This window comes from Solanum verrucosum, unplaced genomic scaffold (assembly GCF_900185275.1).
Source record: "Solanum verrucosum unplaced genomic scaffold, falcon-dt-bn FXZP01000125.1, whole genome shotgun sequence".
Taxonomy (NCBI): domain Eukaryota; kingdom Viridiplantae; phylum Streptophyta; class Magnoliopsida; order Solanales; family Solanaceae; genus Solanum; species Solanum verrucosum.
The window spans coordinates 2,595,285-2,618,694 of NW_026019923.1; the positions used below are offsets into that span (position 1 = coordinate 2,595,285).

The 23,410-nt window shown below is 36.2% G+C and overlaps 2 protein-coding genes across 2 annotated transcripts; both read left to right on the top strand.

Annotated features, from left to right (window-relative positions):
* Positions 1 to 2,493: 2,493 nt before the first annotated feature.
* LOC125825335 (iron-sulfur assembly protein IscA-like 1, mitochondrial) lies at positions 2,494 to 16,953 on the top strand. Its single transcript, XM_049504684.1, has 3 exons — positions 2,494 to 2,778; positions 15,644 to 15,761; positions 16,618 to 16,953. The coding sequence occupies exons 1-3, from the start codon at positions 2,589 to 2,591 to the stop codon at positions 16,709 to 16,711; spliced, it is 402 nt and encodes a 133-aa protein (XP_049360641.1). The 5' UTR covers positions 2,494 to 2,588; the 3' UTR covers positions 16,712 to 16,953.
* A 1,543-nt stretch (positions 16,954 to 18,496) lies between these two features.
* LOC125825103 (F-box/LRR-repeat protein At1g67190-like) lies at positions 18,497 to 20,634 on the top strand. The gene is made up of 2 exons (XM_049504451.1): positions 18,497 to 18,640; positions 18,938 to 20,634. The coding sequence occupies exon 2, from the start codon at positions 19,364 to 19,366 to the stop codon at positions 20,621 to 20,623; it is 1,260 nt and encodes a 419-aa protein (XP_049360408.1). The 5' UTR covers positions 18,497 to 18,640; positions 18,938 to 19,363; the 3' UTR covers positions 20,624 to 20,634.
* The last annotated feature ends 2,776 nt before the right edge of the window (positions 20,635 to 23,410 follow it).

The following is a 23,410-nucleotide window of genomic DNA, read 5'->3' on the forward strand; positions in this document are numbered from 1 at the left end:
TTCGATTTGGTATGGTATTCGGTAATATCGTATTGAAGTTGTAGTCAATTATATTACAAAGTTAATACTATTTTCTCCGATCATTCAATTTTTTTTATGTAGAGGCACGATATAATAAAAGATCATAAGTAAGAAGACATAAAAAAACAAATTGATACAACTAAAAGACATGTATTTGAGTTGTTTATGTTTATTCTTTAACTTTCTCTTTGGACTTGTATTAATGAGTAATGAACATGTTGATATATGACCTTCATTAAGTAAATAATTCGATATTCGAGGAATACCAAATACCGAATGGTACTAATGTCTCATACCAAATCCAAACCCGAATACCATAATTCTAAAATTATACCATACAAAATACTCAATTACCAAATAACAAATAACAAAAAAAATCGATTCGATTTGATTCGATTCAATAATTCGATTTTTGGTATTTCATGGCCAGTCATATAGCCACGTGTCCTAATTTGATTCATTTGTTAATCATAATACGAACTTTACCCCTGTTCATTACGTATACCAAAATTGTTTTGGTATAATCATTTCTTATTTGTAATACATTGACCTAATTAATTTGAATTCTTATAGGGCATATTAAACAAACATGTGAACATAAGAGAAGGAACTTGGGGTAGAGCTTATTCAGATTCGCTTGTTATGATATTCATAGCATCAATTTGCATCTCTCCTATTAGTAAGGTACTAAAGCTCTGCCCACTTAGAGTAGACAAACTTTCTAGTTTTCAGCAATTTATTCTATACGAAAGTTATCCTACGATAATTATGAAATGTAATAAACTTTATTTAGAGGACATTCCTCACATATAAAGAAATACTGAACTCAAAATTTTAATTAAAATCTATATATTGTTGGTGGTCATATATAGAGAACTATAAATTAATATATATATATATATATATATATAAATTAATCTACATAATTATGACTTTTAAAGTTTAAACAAGATTTAGCTCAAATATTCAAGTATTAAATTTTTCCTTAGCTTGTCATATAAGTATGAATTCCATATTTTTGTATGTGTGAAAAATACAAACATCTTTTTATAATGAATTTCAATGTAAGTAGTGGATACGAAATAAAAATATCTTCCTATGACGGTTGCTAATAATGTAATTTACATTTTCATGTTTTCTTAAGTAGGTGGTTGGCCATGCGATACCATATCACGATATGGAATCGTGAGATGGAATCAGCGTTTGGACATGCAATTTTATGTTGATTTCATATTCTCCAAAAATCATGATATGTGAATTCCATATTATGATTGAGAAATTTTTAATACAAAAATTGATCCACAAGTTTATGTTTTGTTAAAACAACCCACATTTATATCTATTAACCATTTATTTCATATTTAAATAAAATTTATAATCACATCATTACTTTTCAAAATTTATTATTCTCACCAACATAAGATTTATTATTCTCACATATAGTCACTTTAACTCACACCAATCGATTGTTGAGTAATAAATTTGTTCCCTTCATTTACCCCAACACTAATTTATTACTTCTACTGATTTGTATTTAATACAACTCAAAGTAACAATGTTGGTTCGTCTTCTCGGTCACATGATCAAGAAATGCAAGTTCAACATGAGGAAATTGTCCATAATATGTGGGAGGATTATATTAAACACCAATACACTACAATTTATGTTCAATTTTTTTTAGATGAAACAGTTACTTAAGTGGAGAACAAATAGCTTTGTAATAATTTATTATGTGATTTTATAAATTTTTGTTTATTTGGTGAGATTCAATAAATAATTGAGGCTATTTTAATAGTTTTACAACTATGAGATTCTTATGTTTATTTCCTTGTCGCTTACTGTTTTCTCTGACTCTGATTGGGCTGGTTGTTCAGCCACTAGACGATCCACAACTGGCTTTTGTATTTTTCTTGGCTCTAATCTTATCTCTTGGTCTGCTAAGAAACAACCTACTGTTGCACGCTCAAGTACCGAGCTCTTGTTGTTGCCACTGCTAAAGCTACTTGGCTTCAATATATTCTTCGGGATCTTGGTGTTTTTCTTACTTCTCCGGTATCTGCCAAATGTGACAATATTGGAGCCATTCATCTAGCTCACAATCCAGTTTTTCACTCCCGTTCCAAACATGTTGCTCTGGACTATCATTTTGTTTGTGAAAAGATTAGTCATGGTGATTTAAACACAAAAATTCTATATCGCATGTCCAAACAAAACTTTAGTTTCATCTCATAATTCCATATTATGATATCATATCATGATACCATATCGCATGACGAAATGGACCCTAAATCTCCTTAAAAACTCCCATCATTTTGCTCAGATGACTCAAACGCACAATCTTACAATTGAAGGTGGAAATAAGGTGCTTACCATTTGAACAACCTCCGTTGTACATTTTCGTTTATTTTTAATATTTACTTCTTTATATTAACATCGTTAATAATTTTATTTATTTTTTGCGTAAACACCCCAGAAATTTCAGGTAACTATATTTACAGCCCCCAATTTTTTCAAAAGAGGAATAACAGGATACATTTGCGTTAGTGAAGAACCTGCAAAACGGATCGATGGTGTCTCCGGTGCTGGCAAAGGCGGCAGAGAGAATCGGAAATTCAGTCCGGCGGCAAGCAATAACTATTACGGACGCCGCCGCTGCTCGAATTAGCAATCTCCTTCAGCAACGGCAGCGTCCTTTCCTTAAGCTCGGTGTTAAAGCTCGTGGATGCAACGGCTTATCATACACACTCAATTACGCCGGTAAATATCTTATTTTTTTTATACTGTTATCATATTTGTATAGATGAATTTACCGGTGGAATTCCTATTCAATATAACTAATTCGATCAATTCTATTGTCGCAATTTTTTTAAAAAAATCATATTAGTATGATGGAAATATGTACCTTAAAACGTTAGGTCAAAGTCCATACAGTTTGATTTACAAGAAGCGAAACACGACAAGTTAAGTACTGTATGTCACTTTTTTTTTGGGGCCAAAATTTGTTAGATGTATTGGACCTTTGGTGTAGGTTACCCGAGGTGAATTGAGCATTTTTTTTTGATAAGGTAATTTGTATATAAATCCAGCATCAAATTGATTGCTTGTTATATTTAAAAGTTACAATCCAGCCTAGTTTCTATATCCATCATATACATCAGCATTGAGCTTAAGAAATCGAGGTGAATCGAGCATTTAGAGTCAATAGGTTTAGAATACATAACTGCTTTGGCAAATGTATTACCTGGTTTGATTCGGAGGCAATGGATTAAGTAAATATGTGTTCAACTTATGTGGTAATCTTTTGGAGCCAAATTGTCAAATTTGGTTGATGTTATCCTACTGCTAGGCGGATATACCATCAAAGCGTGTCAAAAGACAAGTAATACTCCCTCATCCCAATTTAAGTGTCTTACCTTTCTTTTTGGTATGTCTTGAAAAGAGTGCCTTTTTCTATATTTAGTAAGTTATTCCAATTTTAGCATTCTACACGGCAAGCTTAAGATCATAAGATTTAAAAAACTACACACATATTTAGTTTAAAGCCACAAGATTCAAAAGTCTCCCTTTATTTCCTAGACTTCGTGACCAGTCAAACTAAAGACTCTTAAATTGGGACGGAAGGAGTAATACATTTGGCCCTTTTTTTAGTAATGTGGTCTTCGGGTACTTGCTACCTCCCACTAACACATGCTAACTTGATCTGGCCTACTTAATTGACTTATAGGCCATACCTTTGAAATTTGAATGCTGTAATTTGTTCATTTATTTATCCGTTAAGCAATTGAAGCAGGAAACTAATCAAAAGAAAAATGGTGTAATCTCTGCAGTCAGAGCCGAACCCAGTATTTGAAGACGACGGGTACACCATCAAAGAGTAATGCACGTTAGTTAAAATATGCCACCCAATACTGATTAACTTTATTAAACATAGAAAACTAATGTACTAACGTATAAATATAAATTAAATGAGTCTTCTACATAAAGTTTTCTTTGGAGAGTGAAGGTTTTGAACTTCAATTTGCACCATGAAGTCACAAGTTTAAAACTAGTCAGCCCCCTTCTTTTATTCAATACTTTTAAACTTCTCAGATAAAAACGAATAAAGAAACAAAATAAACTATAAATGGGATTTGAACCCAGTCCCTCACCTAGGAGAGCAGAAACACGCGCCATTTAAACTAGTGCACTCTATCAACTTTAGTATTTTAAGATTCCTAATATAATATGTCATATCTCAAGGTGTGTGTGCATATATATATATATATATATATATATATATATATTATATATAATTTTTTCCAAAGTTAGCGGATGCATGTGCACCCTCACATTAACATGAGGGTCCGCCTTTGTTTGTAGTTTGCATAAACTCAGATGGTGAAGTAACAAAAAATAGTGTTTAGACTGGACTGAATATGATTAAGGATGTAACTCTGCCAGACAGTTTCACATGACTATATAACACCTTTCAGCTTAAGAAGAAACTTGTGTAACATTGCTCATCAATCTATTGCAACTCCCGCTTCAAAGACGTCACGCATGGCATCAAAAAGCCTTGGCTGAATGCCTTCGTAACGGAATGGGTATCCCTTTGGATACTCCTGCAAAAAAAATTGGCACATAAAATTGGTGAGTTGAAGTGGACTGAAACACTTAAAAGTCTTTATATCCTTATTGTTAAACAAGGAAAATAGTTAATAGCAAACATGAAGTTAGTGCTCCCTTGAGTTTTGAAAAAATTGTTTGTGATCAGTAGTTCCTTTACTATAATTGCCAAGTACGATATATCCTCCTTGAGAAATAATTTTTTTATAAAAAGCATTTCATTGTTGATGAATGTTGACGTTGATATGGTTATTCTTAGTAAGAAGTTTTTGTGGCAAGGAAATAAGGATAGGATAAGCTACCACTTGGTCAAATGATATTTTTTGATAATTGACAAGAAGTTTGGGGGTTTGGGGATAAAGAATCTGAATACTCAAAGTAAGGCACTCATAAGGAAATGGCTATGGAAGTATGCCAATGAAAAAGAGACACTGTGGGGGAGAGTCATAGTAGCTAAGTATGGGGAGGAAGACAAATGGATGGCGAAGAAAATTACAACTCCTTATGGAGTTAACTTATGGAGATCCATCAGAGATCTCTGGAATGAGCTGAAGTGCTTCTTCAAGATCAAGGTGAGCCATGGGGCTAAAACTAGGTTCTGGACAGATGAATGGCATGGAGAAGGCAACTTAGAAAGGCTATTTCTAGATATCTACTCATTAGTACTATACCAACAAAGAACCATTGTGGAATTATGAACAATTGAGGGATGGAGATTCAATTTTAGAAGGCAATTCAATGATTGGGAAATACCAAAAATGACAGATTTTATCAACAAGATTGAGCTATTTAGTGGATTGGGAGTAGATGAAGATGAACTATGGTGGAAGGGAAATGAGAAAGGCACATACAAAGTGAGCAAAGCGTATAGGAAAATGAACCACAACTAGCAGCCGAGCAGTTGGCCATGGAAGAATATTTGGAAAACCAAAATACCATATAAAGTGGCATGCTTTGTGTGGCTTCTGGCAAATGAGGCATTGCTTACCCAAGAGAACCCAATGAAAAAAAGGATAATTTTAATCCCCAGGTTCTTCTTGTGCGGGAAGCAGGCAGAGACTGTAAATCATCTATTCCTACATTGTAGAATCACAGGACAACTATGGAGATTGTTTTTGAACCTTAGAGGAATAGCATGGAGCATGCCTGGGAAAAGCAGAGGCCATAACAAGCTGGGAACAAGGTAGGTTGTTGGCCAAGAATAGAGGCAAGTGGAGGATAGTCCCTACAAGCATTTGGTGGACAATATGGAAGGAGAGGAATTCTAGGTGTTTTGAGAGCGTAGAGAACAATATGCAACATATTAAGCTCAATTGCATCTTGCTACTGTGTTTTTGGTGTAATCAGTTGCTTTTAAATGATCTGTGTCTATTATTGATGTTTTAGACTCCTTATAGACATAGGATCATAGAATCATAGATGTAGGTAGTACTTTGTAAATATGGAGTTACTACAACTCTTGTAAGATTCAGATTCTAACATATATAGGCAAAGTTACCAGTTTCAAAAAAAGAAAGAAAAAGTAATGAAGCAGAAAGCAACCCTTACCAAGGAATATGATATCCACACTCCTGGACGGGCATACGTCATTGAGTTAGTCCTTCTATCCCATTGGACTCCTCGTCTGGCCAACAAAGTTGAAAATAACCAGTATTTTCTCGTGAAAATTCTTAGTTTTGCCTTCAGATGAGCAACTGAAAGGTGTGGATTCATTCTCTGCATCTGGTTAGTTACGATACTCCAGCTTTCCTCTTGGAATGTACTTCCAAATTCATAATCTTTACTGATCTCCTTGGCCAACAGTTTGAGAAATTCATACTGTTGTTCTTCTGTCATAAATACATGAACGTTTGGGCTTGGTAGGTCCATCTGCAGTAAAGTAGGGGAAAGTGTACTCATTATGTAGCATTTTCACATCATTATAAAAATAATAGATTGAAACTTTTGTGCACGTTTTTGTCTGGTTATTTGATAATATGGTTAATCTTTCTAAAATAAATGTTAAGAAGCATCTTGATGCTAACAATCAATTAGAAAATTGGAGCATCATGATCTGCTTAATTAGTATTGGCAGAGCAAAGTTAGGCTAATAATATGCTCCTTGCTACAGATTTGTTCTTTTTGAGCTTAAATGCATTTGAATTTTGAGGCATAAGCTTCATTCGGGTATACTAGTGTCGGGTATCAACTAATGAGCTACATGATGAAGAAACAGAAAAAAGAGAGATGTTTTAGTTTTGAGAAGGTAAATGTATTTCATTCAGAAACATGGCCAAAGAGCTGGCCGTATACAAGGGGTATACCAAAAAGTAAAGAATCTACAATACATGATTCTTTACAAAATTCACCCATTCTTTTATACACCATGGAGCTTTATGGGTTCACCAAAAGAAAATAAGTGACCGGAGGCTACTCCTCAACTGTGTAAAACTCTATACTACCTCTTCAAAAGCTCTCTTATTTCTCCCTCTCCAAACAACCCACGCAAGAGGAACCATATTCCATGCCCTAACAACTTCTCCAACAAAACATCAATTCTTGCACAATTTTTTGGCATTGCCCAAGAAGATTCCAAACCATCGTAATATGTCCAACCATGACCTCATGGTAATAAAGCACGTAGGAGAAGATGATCCACTTCTTCAAGCCCTCCTTGTACATGTAATACCGATTGACACACACAACCTTCTGCTTTCTAAGATTTTCCGCTGTCAAAATCACCCTCTAGCTGCTAGCCAAGAGAAGAAGCACACCTTCCTTGGCACCTACGATACCCATATTGCATCACATGGAAACACGTCCTCCATAATCAGATGTTTCTCATAGAAATATTTAAGAGAGAAAACTCCATTATTCCCCAAACTCCACCATAGAGCATTCGGGGTTATCCACCGGAGTGACTTGCCTATGTAGAGGGGCCAGAAATCTTGGGAACTAAGTCACCTCTCATTTGTCGGAATTCCTTCTAAATCTTAGATCCCAAAAAATATCTCCACCATATGCCCACCTAATTTCTTGGACCTTCAGTTCTCCTTGACATGACATTCTAAACAAATTCTGAAGATCATCTTTCAGTGAGTTATCTCCACCCCATCTACGTCCCCGGAAATTCTCTCCTTCCATTCCAACCTTGAATGAGATATTTTCGCTAAATCATCCCATCCCTTCATTATGTTCCTCCACAAACCGCACCCAAAAGGCATAATGACATCTCTAGTTCTCCAATCTCTGCTTCCCACTAGACTAGTAAGTCTATAATCCTTCATGCACAATGCTCCTCCCTCTTAGGGGTAATGACAACAAACGAAGCATTCAAACTCTTTTCGAATTCACCACTTTCCTGGAAGTCAACAACTGTATCCATCAAATCAGATCTGACCATATTCCAGCAGTGCTTGAAAAAATCCGTAGAGACATCAGGTGCGAGAGCTTTGTTACTGGCACAACCCTCCACCGCCCTCTTCAACTCTTCCTCCTGAATTGCCCTCTCTAGCCATTCACTCTCCTCCCTGCCAATATGACTGAACCCTAAACCCCCCAATTTAGGCCCCCAATCTGCTACCTCGAACAAACGCTTGTAAAATCTACAATTGCCCCTTCTACTTCTTCCTCCATTCACCTCCACTGACTCTATGAAAATCCTTCTCCTATTAGCAATTACTACCCTATGGAAATGTTTTGTATTGGAGTCCCCCTCCTCCAACCATTATCATCCTCGAGTTTTGTTTCAAACTAATCTCTTGGGCCAAAGCCAACTCATCTAGCTCCCTTTTCAACCCCTCTAAAATTGTTCTTTCCTCAGTTATTACAAGACTAATGACTTAATTCATGTGTAACTTCGTTCAAGGCTTCAAGCTTCAAATTTGTGATGATCGTCAAATGGGGAATATTGCCATCTGATTTTTTGTTTTAGAGTAGAGGAATAAAGAAGTTGGCAAATGGGCTATTCTAGTGGTATGATGTAAGCAACTTTGAAGAACTTGAATGATATTTTATCAGGTAACACCTTTGCCAATTCCTTCTCAAAGAAAAGCACTAAAGCAATTAAAAACAAACGCTGAAAAAAATGGAAACAAAAGGGATTTAGAAATGGGAATTTGTGCAACATTTCTGAAGTAAATTTTACTTCATCATGGAGTCCACTGAAACTATTCTGTGGATTTCATAGAAGTGAAACACTTAAACATGGATGATTTAGAAATGGGAATTTGTGTATTACTACTATAGCTTAAGATATTGATGCTTGAGGTAAGAATTTAACATTTTTCCTATTATGGTTATTTTTGCCACCTTGTGTGATCTAAGTTCTTTGTTTTTTCCCAAACCAGTGTTATTAAAGGCGAGCGCCTTTCGCCTTTGGAGACAAGGCGAGGCGAGGCGTCGCTGCCTATTTCCAGTGAGGCGAGGCAACCTCTAAAAGGCGTGCCATGGCGATCAAAAGGCAACTGGCGTGGTGATGCAATAGGCGTTGCCTTTTTTTTAAAAAAAAAAAATTTTTTTTTTTTAAAAAAAAAAAGTCTGATTTAATAATTAGAAGCCAAAATTAGGTTTTTTTTTGGGTATGTTTTCAAACTCACCTTAGATTAGGCGTCGCGATTGCTGCTTCTCTTCTCCTCAGATTTCGCAAGTCGCGACCCCTAGAGACTTACGTGACCTTTGCAAATCGCGACGCTACTGCTCAGGTACGACTTACGCGACTGTTGTTCAGGTACGACCCCTGGAGACTTCACGCGAATCTCTTCTCTTCTAGTCCTTCCCTTTTCTTCTTCTTCTTCTCTGTTTTTCAGCAGTACGACTATGTTGCTCTATTTTTCAGACCTCTATTTTTAGTGGTAGACTGGTGGTGAAGTGTGAACTGAGTGCTCTGTTCTTCTGTTATGTTGTACTGCTCTGCTGCTCACTGCCTATATTTTTTTTAAAAAAGTAATAATTTAATTCTTCTATAATTATTTCTTCCCTACTTAATTTAGTTTTATACTAATTAATATAGTATTTTGAATTATTGGTTCATTCAAGTTCTTGACTTTTAATATCTACTATTAGTTTTTGAATTGAAATGTTTGCTAATATATGTTATTGCTATTAAGATTTTGGATATTTATATATGCAATTAAAAATTTTAATTTTTGATATTAATTGGCGCCTTAATTCAAAAAGGCGAGCGCCGCGCCTCGCCTCGTGGCGAGGCAGGCCCTTGTCGCCTTTCGCCATCCAAAACATTGTCCCAAACCAAGAATTATCTAGAACTAGTAGGAGAATATGAAATGATTTAAATATTGCTATAGTTATAATCTAAAGGTGAGACATTCAATTACACTTGTCAATAGGTGAGAATACACGTAACACCCTCTCCCCCCGTGTTATGAAAGGCGCTCACCATGTCGCCAAAGGCGAGAGGCGAGGTGAGGCCTCGTCGCCTATTATAGGCATGGCGATGCAATTTTAGAAAGGTGAGAGGCGACATGGCAAGGTGGGGTGCCATGCTTCGCCTTTTTGTTTTTTTTCAAATTTAATAATTAAAAGGCAAAATTAGGGTTTTTTGGTGTTTTTGCAAACCTGGGATCCTCTTCTCTCTACTGCGACCTGCGCGATCTCTTCTCCTCTTCCAATCACGACTCTCTAGCCTTTGAGAGGACGAGACCTTTGCTGCTACTCAGACCTTTGCGTCGCGAGTTGCGATTCTCTCAGGTACATTCTTCTTCTTTCTTTTCCCTTCTTCAGCTGTTCTCTTCTTCTTTTGTTCTTCTTTTCTTCTCTACTATGTTATTTCAAGCAGTGGCGCAGGGATCTGTTTTTCTTTTACAATTTATTAGCTACTGAACTGACTGCCGTTCTATTTCTGCCTATATATTTTTTTAAAAAAAATTCAATCCTTCTATATTTATTTCTTCCCTACTCAATTTAGTTTTATACTAATCAATATAATATTTGTTTGTCCATAAATAGTGAATTCAATGGCGTATGATTGTAACAAAAAGGACATTGGAGTATTGCCTATCAATTGTCTTATGAATTATTGAGCCATTCAAGTTTTAGACTTTTAATATCTACTATTAGTTTTTTAATTGAAATATTTGCTAATGAATGTTATTGCTATTGAAATTTTGGATATTTATATATGCAATTAAATAGTTTAAATTTTTGGTATTAATTGCCGCCTCAATTCAAAAAGGCGAGCGCCTCGCCGCTCAGGGAGGCAGGCCCTTGTCGCCTTTCGCCGTCCAAAACACTGCCCCCCCCAAAAAAATAGAAAAAAAGCCGTGCACGGAGTTGAATTTTTTTTTACTCTTGAAATTGGTAACTTTGTCTATTCCTCAAAAGTCGGTACTAATACTGTATTGGTCAGTATTTACAACATGTACTTCAAATTATACTATCTTTTACTAAATTGAGTCTAGTACATCAATTATGGAGATAGTATCATTTGAGTATAATTGATTACACCCAAAACATAGTAGCATAAGACAATTTAGTTTTATTTTTTGCATACTATTCTCAACACTATCAAAAGCTCTAGAGTTCCTTTCCTTCCATATAGCCCACCATATACTAGCTGGGACAATTCTCCATCTGTCTCTATTCTTGGATTGGTTTCCTGCTTCCTCCCAACTCTGGATTGCTTCTGTGATCTTGGCAGGCATGGTCCATGACATACCCTTAAGATTCAGGAATAACCTCCATAGTTGGCTAGTGATCTTGCAGTGTAGAAAGAGATGGTTAACTGTCTCAACATTTTTCCCACAAAAGAAACATCTAGAGCATAATGGTATCCCCCTTCTCTTTAAGTTGTCTTGAGTCAGTACAGCCTCCTCCTTGGCTAACAACCAGACAAAACATGCCACTTTGAGTGGAATTTTTGACTTCCAGATTCCTCTCCATGGCCAGTGACTTTGAGGCTGATTGGTGTGGTTTAGCCAGTTGTATGCACAACCCACTTTAAAGTTGCCCTTTTGATTGCCTTTCCACCACAAAATGTCTTGACCTCCTTCCAGTCCATTAAATTGCCCAATGGTGTTGAAAAAATCTGCTACCCTTTGAATCTCCCAATCATTTAATTGTCTTCTAAAGTTGAAGTTCCACCCTTGAGGAGTCCAGTGATCTACTATGGTCTTCTGTTGGTGAGATACTAGAGAATATATATCAGAATACAAGACCTCTAGCCTACCTGCCTCATGCCAAACATCTTTCCAAATTTCTGTTTTCTCTCCATTCCTCACTTTGATCTTTGTGTTCGCCTTTAACTCAGACCACAGAGATCTAATGGATCTCCATACACTAACCCCATATGGTGTAGTCACTTCTTTGGTCATCCAGTTATCTTCCTCTTCATGTTTTGCCTTAATGACTTCCTTCCGGTAGGACTGTTCTTCATTATTGAACTTTCACAACCATTTCATCATAAGGGCTTTGCTTTGATTCATCAAATTCCTTATTCCGAGACCTCCATGCTTCTTTCCCACTATCACAACATCCCATTTAACCAAGTTGTTGCCTTTCCTCTCACTGTTTCCTTGCTAGAAAAAATTTCTTCTGATTTTATCCAACCTAGTGATTACACTTTTGGGAATTGGGAATACTGACATCATATAGGTTGGTAGTGAATCAAGAACAAAATTAATCAAGGTCAACCTGCCACCCCTGGAGAGATATTGTGATTTCTATTTTGCTAACTTCATTTCATATTTCTCAACCACATTGTTCCAGATTTCATATGACTGAGATTTGGCCCCCAAAGGCATCCCAAGATATGATGTAGGTAGTGCTCCAATTTCCCCTCCCATAACAACATTTAAAGCTTCCATGTTGTGTACTTCATTAATTGGATAGAGGTGGCTTTTCCTCCAATTAATGTGTAGACCAGAGAACCCTTCAAACAACACTAGGATCACCCTCAACATCTTTAGTTGGCCTTCATCAGCATCACATACTATCAATGTGTCATTCGCATATTGTAGATGGATAATTTCCACATTATCTACTTCAGGTCTACTGACCTCAAAACCTCTGAGCCATCCCCTCACTTTAGCTGATTTGATCATATTGTTCAGCCCTTCCATAGCAAGTAGGAAAAGGAAAGGAGACAAAGGGTCTCCTTGCCTCAGTCCCCTCTCTGCACTAAAGAAACGAACAGGGGATCCATTCATAAGTACTGAGAATCTCACAGTGGTGATACAATGTCTGATCCATTGGATCCACTTCATCCCAACTCCCAATCTCCCCACTGTGGTCAAAAGATATTCCTAATTAACATGGTCATAGGCTTTCTCCATGTCTAGCTTACAAAGTTTCTTTTGCTTTTGTCTGGAATCCACTGCCTCATTAGCTATCAACACTGCATCCATGATTTGTCTTCCTTGGAGAAAATCCATTTGTCTGGAATCCACAAGTTTAGCCATTACCCCTTTCATTCTCTCTGTCAGAACTTTAGCAAAAAGCTTGTAGATGCTGCCTATTAAGCTTATGGGTCTGAAATCTCAATTCTTTAGCACCCTTCTTCTTTGGGATGAGAGTAATAAATGTTGCATTCAAACACTTCCTGCTCATAGAAGTTTTGGAAAGCTTTCATGTTCTCCTTTACCACCTCCCAACATTTTAAGAAAAAACCCATGGTGAATCCATCAGGCCCAGGTGCTTTATCAATTGCACACATTTTAGGACTTAACTCTCCTCAAAGTTTCTTTGCAGATTCTCCTTTTCCTCCTCTGTTAACCCGGGGAAATTAGCATTAGTTTAGTCAGGTCTCCAGTAAGTAGTCTCAGTATATAACATCTTGTAGAAATCTACTATCTCTCCTTCAATTCTTGCAGGATCTTGGGTTAGTTGATCTTGGGTTAGACATGACACAACACATCTTCATCTCACCGACGACATGACCCTAGATAAAAAAAATATAAAGGTTGAGAATCAGGGTAGAGGGTTAAGTAAATAGTCGAGTGATTTCTCTCTTTTCTGTGGGAGAGCATGGTTCTAGCTTAGAGCACCTTATTTGATCCCTCTTCTACTTATCAATATCACTATTAGTATTGTATTATTATTTACTCTTCAATTATATCACTATTGTTCTTGCTAGGGTACCGGGTGCGGGTTCCCGAACCCGGTAACTTTTGTATAGACCCTATATTTATATTGAGAAATCCATTAAATATATAAAATCTATTTGTTTCTGGTAACAAAGTAAGCTCTTGGTCTAGAGGCAGAAATGGAACTTACTTAATTTTTATTTTCCGCCTCAGTGAGGGTTCGATTCCCTTGGGCACTTCCAATAAAGTCTTTTTTTTTTAAATTTAAGATCGATGAGAACCATAAACTTTAAATCTTGGATCCGCTTCTACCCGTAGAATAATCTTTCATGGATTTTGTCATCTCACCGTGCATTTATTATTATGCTACTTTAAGATGTAACCAAGCTCACAAAATATAATGGTTGTGAGGTGATAAAACCGAGGTTGGTGACTTCAAATGAACACATTGCACCAAGGAGTTTACAAGCGGTAACCGCACTCCTATCATCTATCAGACAACTAGAAAGGACCTCCTGACTGAACAAAGTGAGCGCCATCTGAGTTTTCTCTTATCAACATTCTCGCGATCCATATGAAACTAGGGTTTTTAGAATGTAATTAATATTGATGTACTTTTGCTAAGGATTTGTTTTCTTTTTTAATCATCATCTTGTTTCCCCTGATTAATACCCATTTGATGATTTCACGATTTTTGTTAGACGAGAAACATGATATCTCCCATTTTGTAATTCACCTTTTTACCTTATTTCTTCAAATGTAACTTTAGTTCTTAATGATTGATATGTCGTACATCTCGACATGTTTTAGAAATAAAGATCTCCTTCTTTAACTATTGAATACATGATCTTGATTAAATTTCTTGCTCAATCTATCTTACACTCATTTGGTATGTGCGCCATAGGGTTTTAGTATTCTGCACAGTCTTTCTATTTCAGTTTGGAGGAATCCGCAAATCGTTTCTCTACGTTTGGTGCATATACGTTTACATGTCCCGCAGTTTTGTGTTTTTTCCCTTTACAGGTTGGCCAAGGATAAATTCCAGCGTAGCAGGATCTTTTGCTTCGAGTTAACGGATTTTCTTTCTGTGATATAATTTGTTTAAGATACCACACTATCCAATATAATTTACTTCCTTAAGTGCCAGAGCTATCCAAGAAGGGAAACATTCTAAACCTCTCTTCAAATGAGCAATGACTAAATGCTATGTGCAATGCAGGTTGGGTGCCCCGGTCATTCAAGTGGTGTTCTGTACAGTCAACAAGGCAGTACTATGTTTATCTTATTACTCATTGACAAATTTAATATGGGTGTCAATTCTTTCAATTTGTGGTTTCTTCAAGTGGACAACCTTAAAAAACAATATAATTGGCAAAGTGACATATTTATTATTAATTTTTTTGAATTAGGAATATAGAATTAGAAAATTATAATTTTTTTTTTTGTTAAACTTGAATCTGAAACTTAACTGCGCGTTTCATTTAAGAATGGTAATAACTCCTATGCATTTAGAATTGTCTTTTTGTGTTTACAGTTAACCATTGCATTTATACTTTTCATCTTTTAATCCATTTGTGCCACCTTTCACTAACATTCACACTTCAAATATATGCAAAAAAAAATAAAACACATTCACACTTCAAATTGCTTAGTCCATGGACAATCTTAGCACTTTTATACTCTTTTTGCGTTTGACATTGACAATATTGTTGCAAATTGTCAGTTACTTAGTTCACTTGTCGCAAGACTCGAACTTGTGACTTTAAGTCGCAAGTTCTTCAACTTTTTCCGATTGAGCCAAGCCTGGGGGACAATTTTATTTTTTATTTTTGATGAACTTTCTCCTTTGAATCTATTCAATCTCGTTATGCTCGCAAAATAATCCATCAGCAGGACTAATTAGTCTATGGCTAATGATGTTATACATCATCAAACTGATTATGCTATGGATTTCTGTTGTGGTTCTATTTCTAATCACAACCCTTTGAACATTGTAGATGAGAAGGGTAAATTTGATGAGTTGATTGAAGAGAAGGGAGTAAAAATACTTATTGATCCTAAGGCATTGATGCACGTGATTGGTACCAAGATGGATTTTGTGGATGATAAATTGAGGTAAGGGATTTACTTGTCCGTTTCTATATTGTTGGTACTAAGCCTTTTATTTTTGTGCACAAGTGGGTCATTTTGCTTTTGGATGAAAAGGACTGGAAACACCTAATTTAAGTAATCTTACATATTTTGAACCCTAAGTAGCTTTCTCACGTGTCGCGTTATCCAACTCCCATCTGTTGCTGTTGATTTTTCTTTGGGTGTTCAGCAGTTAGTTTTGTCGTCGTCTGCTTTGGTTTATACTAATGCCATGTAACATACTCCATTAGCTGTTCTGATGTCATTGAAGGTCTAATTATTGTTTGTTTATGTGCAAATTATTCTGGGAAAGTTTTGCCATTATAAGGTTAGTTTTGAGAAATATGAAGTTATCGACTCCAGAAAACCTTAGTATCAAGACTTACTGTTGGATGAAGGAGACAAAAGTCTTGCATGTTCTTGTTTATCTTCTCGTTTATTGGATTATCAGTTCATGTTAGTTTTTTGGTAATTATACTATCTATCTGTGTTTCTTTGAGCCGAGAGTCTTTCGGAAACAACCTTTCTACCTAACAAAGTAGAAATAAGGTCTGCGTACACTCTACCCTCCCCAGACTCCACTTGTGTGACTATACTGGGTATGTTGTTGTTGTTGTACTATCTATCTGTGTTGGTTTCTGCCGATGAAAATTTCTGGGGGCAGGGGGTTCAGAAGAGAATCAAAATGTTGTTTAGCATGATACCTCAGATGCAGCAGCCCTGTGAACTGCTGCCCTGAGACAAATCCTTTAAAGATGTTTCGACTTGTCCAAACCTGTCCCTGTTTCATATGGTGTCCTCCGCAAGTAACTCTTGACGCGTTCTTACATTTTATGTGCAGGTCTGAGTTCATTTTTATTAATCCCAACTCGAAAGGGCAATGCGGTTGTGGTGAGTCTTTCATGACAACAGCCAGTAAAGGTGCTGGAAAGTGAAATGATTTTCACTGAGACATGATGTTTATAATGTACTTTTCATTAGGTAGACAAAGGATGAAATAAAGATTTATTCCTGGAATTAATATGCCATATCTTATACATATATCTTTCTATTGTGTTTATTAGATGTAAAAATTGCCAGTCATGGCATTTGTATAATCTACTGATACTGATATTACAGAAATGGAAAGATTTTCTTGGAGTTCTAAAGTTCCAGAACTACCAAACAGTAAAATTAACTTGTATCAAAGGTGTCACCTAGCGTTTAATGAAGCGGGTGAAAATTATGGGAGATTAGAGTGCAAAGTGCAGCAACAACCCCACTGCAATCACACAAGTGAGGTATGGGAAGAGCAGAGTCACGGATATAGTATTGCACCAGTATTCAAATTTCAAATATATATTATGTCCCCTCTGTTGGATATAGTATTGGAGGGTAAAAGCTTACTCACATCTGATGTAATTGTCAAATTAACGAATGCATGTTATGTGTATGAATATACACAATTATGAATTAATTATGTTAATTAATATATAAATATTCACTTTGTTAAGTTACTTGATTATGATAAATTATATTAATTTGATGTAGGTATTCAATGTCGGTAAATATTTATAGGGAGGAGAGTAGAAGTAAAAAACATGATAATGAGTGTGCTGCAACAACTCACAACCTATCAATTTTTCATAGAGTATTCTCGTTGCTGGTTCACTGAAGTTTGTCTTCCTCCCTTAACTGGACTTTTCTATAAAATAAATAATAAAGGGAAAAAAGATAATATATCATCGAGCTATCGTAAATGGTAAACATATACCCTTCGTTATATTTTTGGGACATTGGTGCCCCCGCCGTCCAAAAACTAGAGCATACATGCCCTTCACTCTAACGGAAGACTAAACAAGGACACGTGACACAATCTTATCCGTCCATCCGATATTTAATAAATATCGGGTTGATGGATAAGATTATGACACATGTATGTCCGTTAGTATAAAGGGTATATATGCTTTAGTTTTTGGACGGTAGGGGCACCAATGTCCCAAAAGTATGACGAAGGGTATCTGTATACCATTTACGATAGTTCGAATATATTTGTCTTTTTTCCCAATAATAAATAAAAAGCCACCAATGAAAAATCATCTTTAAAAATACCAAAAGAAAAGAAACCTCCAATCATAGTTCTTTATCCTTGTCTTTTCAGGTGTATGTTTATTGATATCTGACCCCGTCAACTCGATATTTTTGTTACTAATTTTCAAATAGAGATGACTTTAAGATTTGAAGTTCTGACTTTAACTATGTACAAATATAATAAAATTTATATTTAATACAATATATAAATTTTGGAGAAAAGTTATTGATGTGAACCTATTAGATATGCCTATGTTACTATACGCACTTAGTCAAAAAAATTCTAGTAGGTGGTGGTTGGTTTCTGAGATTTATGTCGGCAAGTTCCATATTAAGAGATTATTAACATCAACAATGATAAGCCTAGTAAATTAAGGGATAACTAAAGCTCTGTAAAAATGTAACTCTATATTCAAAACAAATTCAAGACAATTGATTAAAGATAAAAGAGTTTTTATTGCTCCACCGCGACCAAAAAGCCACTCCCCTATGATTGGTCAGACGAAAGTTCCATTGTGACATTGATCCTCACGTGCGACCCACTTTTCACACACCAACACACACGTTACTGTGTGTTTTTGTTGTGTTTTGTGTGAATTGTGTCTGGTTCCCCGCGCCCCCGCCCTCTCCACCCAAAGCCCCCAACCCACAATGCCGTCTTGACCCTTTTTTTCACAGAAAATCGAATCAGATTCCTTCTGTTGTCCCTCTCTGTTCACTGTTTTTTCTTGTTTTTTGGTTTGATCGATTGATGTCTTGTTGTGGGACATGATCATAATCCTATGATTTATGTGGTAAGCTTTTTGTTAAATTATTTTTGATTTTTTTGGTTTCCTCATCTGATATGTTATCAGTTTTTTTGAGATTCTTGATTTAGTAGTTTATATTGTGGAAGTTGATGAGTTAAAGATGAGATTTTTATTGTCCCAAAGGTCAAAACTTTATCTTGGTATGCTCTTTGTGTCTTTCTGATTCTTGATTTGAGTCTCAGGATTGGAATTTTTTTTAGTTAAAGATGGGATTTTTGGTTTCTAAAATATTTCCCTAAAGGTCAGAACTTTAACTTTGATTGTGCTTCTGTGTCTTTTCAGGAACCAGATTCTTGATTTAAGGTTTGTGGATTGGAAGTTGATGAGTTAAAGATGGGATTTTTGGCTTCTCAAATATTGCCCCAAAGGTCAAAACCTTAACTTGGTATGCTCTTATATTATTTCAGAAACCAGATTCTTGATTTGGGTTTTTGGCTGACTTATAGTGAGAATCAAGAAATTGTCTCTGGTAGAGTTATCATTTGCTAGTTTAGTTAAAAGGGTTTCTGGATATTACATTTTTGGTTGATAATCTGGGGTTTGATTAGCTTATGAATGAATATTTTACACCACATGTTGGCCTTTTCCTTGATAAGAATCCCTTGGATAGTATTGTGATGTAGTTTGGAGATTTAAGTGGAATTGCTTGGACTGTAACATTGTTTTCTAGGGGCCCGCTAGTTGTATTTGTTGTTCGTATTTGAGGGTATGGAGTACCTTCCTGTTGAGGTGATTGGGAACATTTTGTCCCGTGTTGGAGCTGCGCGAGATGTTGTGATAGCATCTTCTACTTGTCAGAAGTGGCGAGAGGCTTGGAGGAATCATCTTCATACACTCATGTTTAACTCGAATGACTGGCCTGTTTATCATGAGCTCACAAGGAGCAGACTTGAGATAATTGTAACTCAGACGATTTTCCAGACTAATGGACTGCATTGCCTTTCGATCATCATGGATGATGTCGACGAGTTCTCTGCTGCTCCGGTAATAGCTTGGCTAATGTATACCAGAGAAACGTTACGCCAGTTACATTACAATGTCAGGACTACCCCAAACATTAATATACTTGAAAAATGTGGTCGCCAGAGGCTAGAAGTGTTGGCTCTTGCACACAATACAATCACGGGTGTTGAACCTAGTTACCAAAAGTTCCCTTGCTTGAGGTCTCTTTCACTAAGTTATGTTAGTATATCAGCTTTAGATCTGAGTCTTTTCCTCACAGCTTGCCCGAAAGTTGAGGTCTTGAGTCTTGTTAGTATAGACATTGTCATGTCTGATCCACAGGCAATGATGGAGCTGACAAGTAACTCGTTGAAAGATATCTATGTTGAAGCCATTAGTTTGGATAAAATCATTCTGGAAGCGGATAGTCTTGAGAAGCTGCATCTGAAAGATTGTACACTTGAGGTCTTTGAGCTTGTTAGCAAGGGTTCATTGAGTCACCTTAAGATTGATGATGTTAGTGTCATCCATCTTGATATTGGCGAGAGTGCTGAAGATCTCGAGATTGTGGATGTCAGTAATTTCACAATCATGTGGTCCAAGTTCCATCACATGATAGCAAAATCATCGAAGCTAAAAAGACTGAGGCTATGGGGAGTTGTGTTCGACGATGAGGATGAGGCTGTGGATATTGAGACGATTTCCGCTTGCTTTCCACAATTAAGTCATCTGTCATTGAGCTATGAACTAAGAGAGACAGCACTTCATTATGGATCACAAGATTCTTTTCAATTGGGAAATGTGGTTGTCTTGGAGCTTGGATGGATGGTCATTGGTGACCTGTTCTCCCATTGGGTAGCAGGACTACTGGAAAGGTGCCCTAACCTGAGGAAGTTGGTAATCTATGGAGTCGTCTCAGAAACCAAAACACACGAAGAATGCCATACATTAGCCAACTTCACATCCTTTATTGTAAGGCTTATGAGGAAGTATTTGCATGTAGATGTTCAGTTCGAATATGAGTAGATTTTGAACAATTGCTGAGTTCAAAATTTTTCCTCATCTCGAGAGGGGAAGGAGGTACATGATCTTTAGTAGTGATTGTCATTTTCCGTTTATTGTTACAACATTGTTTTCTATGATAAATTTTGTCCTTCGTCAAATTTTGGACTCATCTTTTTCTTTCAATTCAAGTAAACATATCGTTTGCATTTCTTCTATCCTTGTTGTTCCTAGTTTGCGCATTGATATGAACGGCTTTATTATTGATGTCAAATGTAAAAAAATGTAGCTAAGCACCAAGACGTATGGAGGTTTAACTGCAAAGTCAATTAAAATGGTGCTTTAGTGAAAAAATAAGTGTTAAATGAAGAAAAGTAAGAAACGTAGAATGTAAAGAAAAAATTACTATAAAAATAATTTAACTGCAATGAATTGAAAAATACAAAGTAAAATTATGTCAATCAACTACAAAGACCATCTTCCGTTTCAGTTTGTTTCTTACTTTCCTTTACCCCCAAAATCCTACATGACATATTTAGACCACCAGATTCTAAGGGCATTTCGGTTCATTACTCACATCTTTAATTTAAGACCACAAGATTTAAAAGTCTTTATTTTCTTCAACTCTATTCCGAGTCAAAATAAGGCAAACAAATTGAAACAAAGGGATTTGTAGAAGCATGTCAAATGTTTTGAGATGCTTAGAAGTTTAAATGGAATGTGTACCTAAATTAGGTAAATTGGCCCTTCCCTGCCAGTTGAGTTCTCTTTGTTATTGGTTGCTTTCTATATGACGATACCAAGTCGGTTTTCCATTCAAGGAACCTTTGAGGTGTTTTTTTTTTCATTTTGTCTTTTCAACTTCTGGATGATGCCTTATGGGCGTATAGGACGACACATAAGGACTCCTGTTAGGATGTTGCTGTACTGATTGTTGTTTAAGAAGGCGTTTGTATTTGATTGTTATTTCAAGAAGGAGAAGCTCTGGCTAGAGAGGATGTGTTAAAAGAACATGAATCATCGGTTTGTTGTAAGTTCCCTTACCAAATTCTTTGTTGCTCACATTGTGCCTGCCTTTAATGAAAGTTTTAAATCTCTTATCTTTTTCTTCCGTTGTCAGCAATTTATGTGGCTCTTAGTCTTCTTCATTGTTTAATATTAGCATGAGATGAGTTTGAATGGCGTAGCATGGTCAGTGATGATTCATATATATAGCTGACCCCAATTTGTTTGAGACTGAGGCGTACTGTTGATGTTATTAGTCTTCTTCACAGCTAATCCCAATTTGCTTCTCTATGACCCCCGTCTTCTGTCGAGTCTTATGGGTATTAAATGGTTCTGCATTCCTAGTGAAACACATCACAAGTGGATATGGAGTATTCCGCAAGTTGGATGGACTAAAGGCGGATCCAGAATTTTAAATTTATGGGTTTTGGCCATAACCCTTTTTGCTTATTGAGTTCTTAATAGATCATTTATACATTACATAAATACAATGATTGAATTCTATATAATAATAAATGTAGAAAGGTGGGGGCTTTCATTAGGATGATATTCCTTTCATCCGAATGGCAAGGCTTGCTAGTTTTTGTATTACTTCTTGTTGTTAATGTTCTCTTCTTCATTCTTTTTCAACATAGCTCTTCACTATTGTATTTGCTTTACTTGTTTGATTTTTGATATGCTTTACTTGAGCCGAGGGTTTATCGGAAACACCTCTTTACCTTCACAAGGTAGGGGTAAGGCTGCGTACACATATCTGCCAGATATCTGCCAAATATGTTGAGCAAACTTTGTGCATTTTGGATTTAGAATCTATCTAGGTGAAACTGTACTTACAACGACAACAACATATCTCGTGTAAGCCCACAAGTGGGGTCTGGGGAAGGTGATGTGTGCACAGCCTTATTTATCTCTACATTGTGAAGGTAGAAAGACTGTTTTCGAAAGACTGGGTGAAACTGTACTTAGTAACTAATGTTAGCATTTCCATTCCTTTTAACAGAACTTTTTGATTGAGGAAATTGAAATGCTTGTGCTGTTTTGAGAAATGGAAAGGTGAAAGTCAAAATTTTGTTAGAAACTGGATGAAGGACAATTCTTGTAAAAAGGTGGTTGTCTTCTCAGGTTCAAATCCTAGCGGAGACACCAACAAAATAACATTAGTTAATTTCTTCTCATCTACCTAATCTTTGTTTTACAAAGTTACCCGAACAAGTGTTGATCGGAGGTAATAAGTATCTGGTGGAATAGTATGATATGCGAGCAAGCTAGCTTTGACCCCACCGCTGTGAAAAAAAAAAGTGATTGTCACACTCAAGTGTCACCTAGTGGTCAATGACGATGTTGGTTGAGAACCATGAGGTGCAGGTTCAAATTCCAGCAGAGGCGAAGACACTAGGTAATTTCTTCTCATCCACCTAAATCTTAGCGGACAAAGTTACCCAATACCTATGTTGATGGGATATAGCTGATATTCGTGAAATTGTCGAAGTGCGAGTAAATTAGCCCGGACATCACCCTATTAAAGAAAAGGTGGTTGTCTTCATTACTACAATAGATTTTGCTGCTCCACCATAGTACAACTTCCCAGTATTTTCCATAGAAAATTCTACAAGAATTGTTTGAGAGCAAGATCATAAGTATGAATTTATCCGCATCCGATGTTTACATCAATACTAATATAAATATCATTATGTCAACATGAGACGTTGAACATACCACATATCTGCACAATGTGGTGTATAAACAATGTTAAATGTATGAATAGAACTATCTGGTATCTAATATTGATGAGAAATAGTAAATATT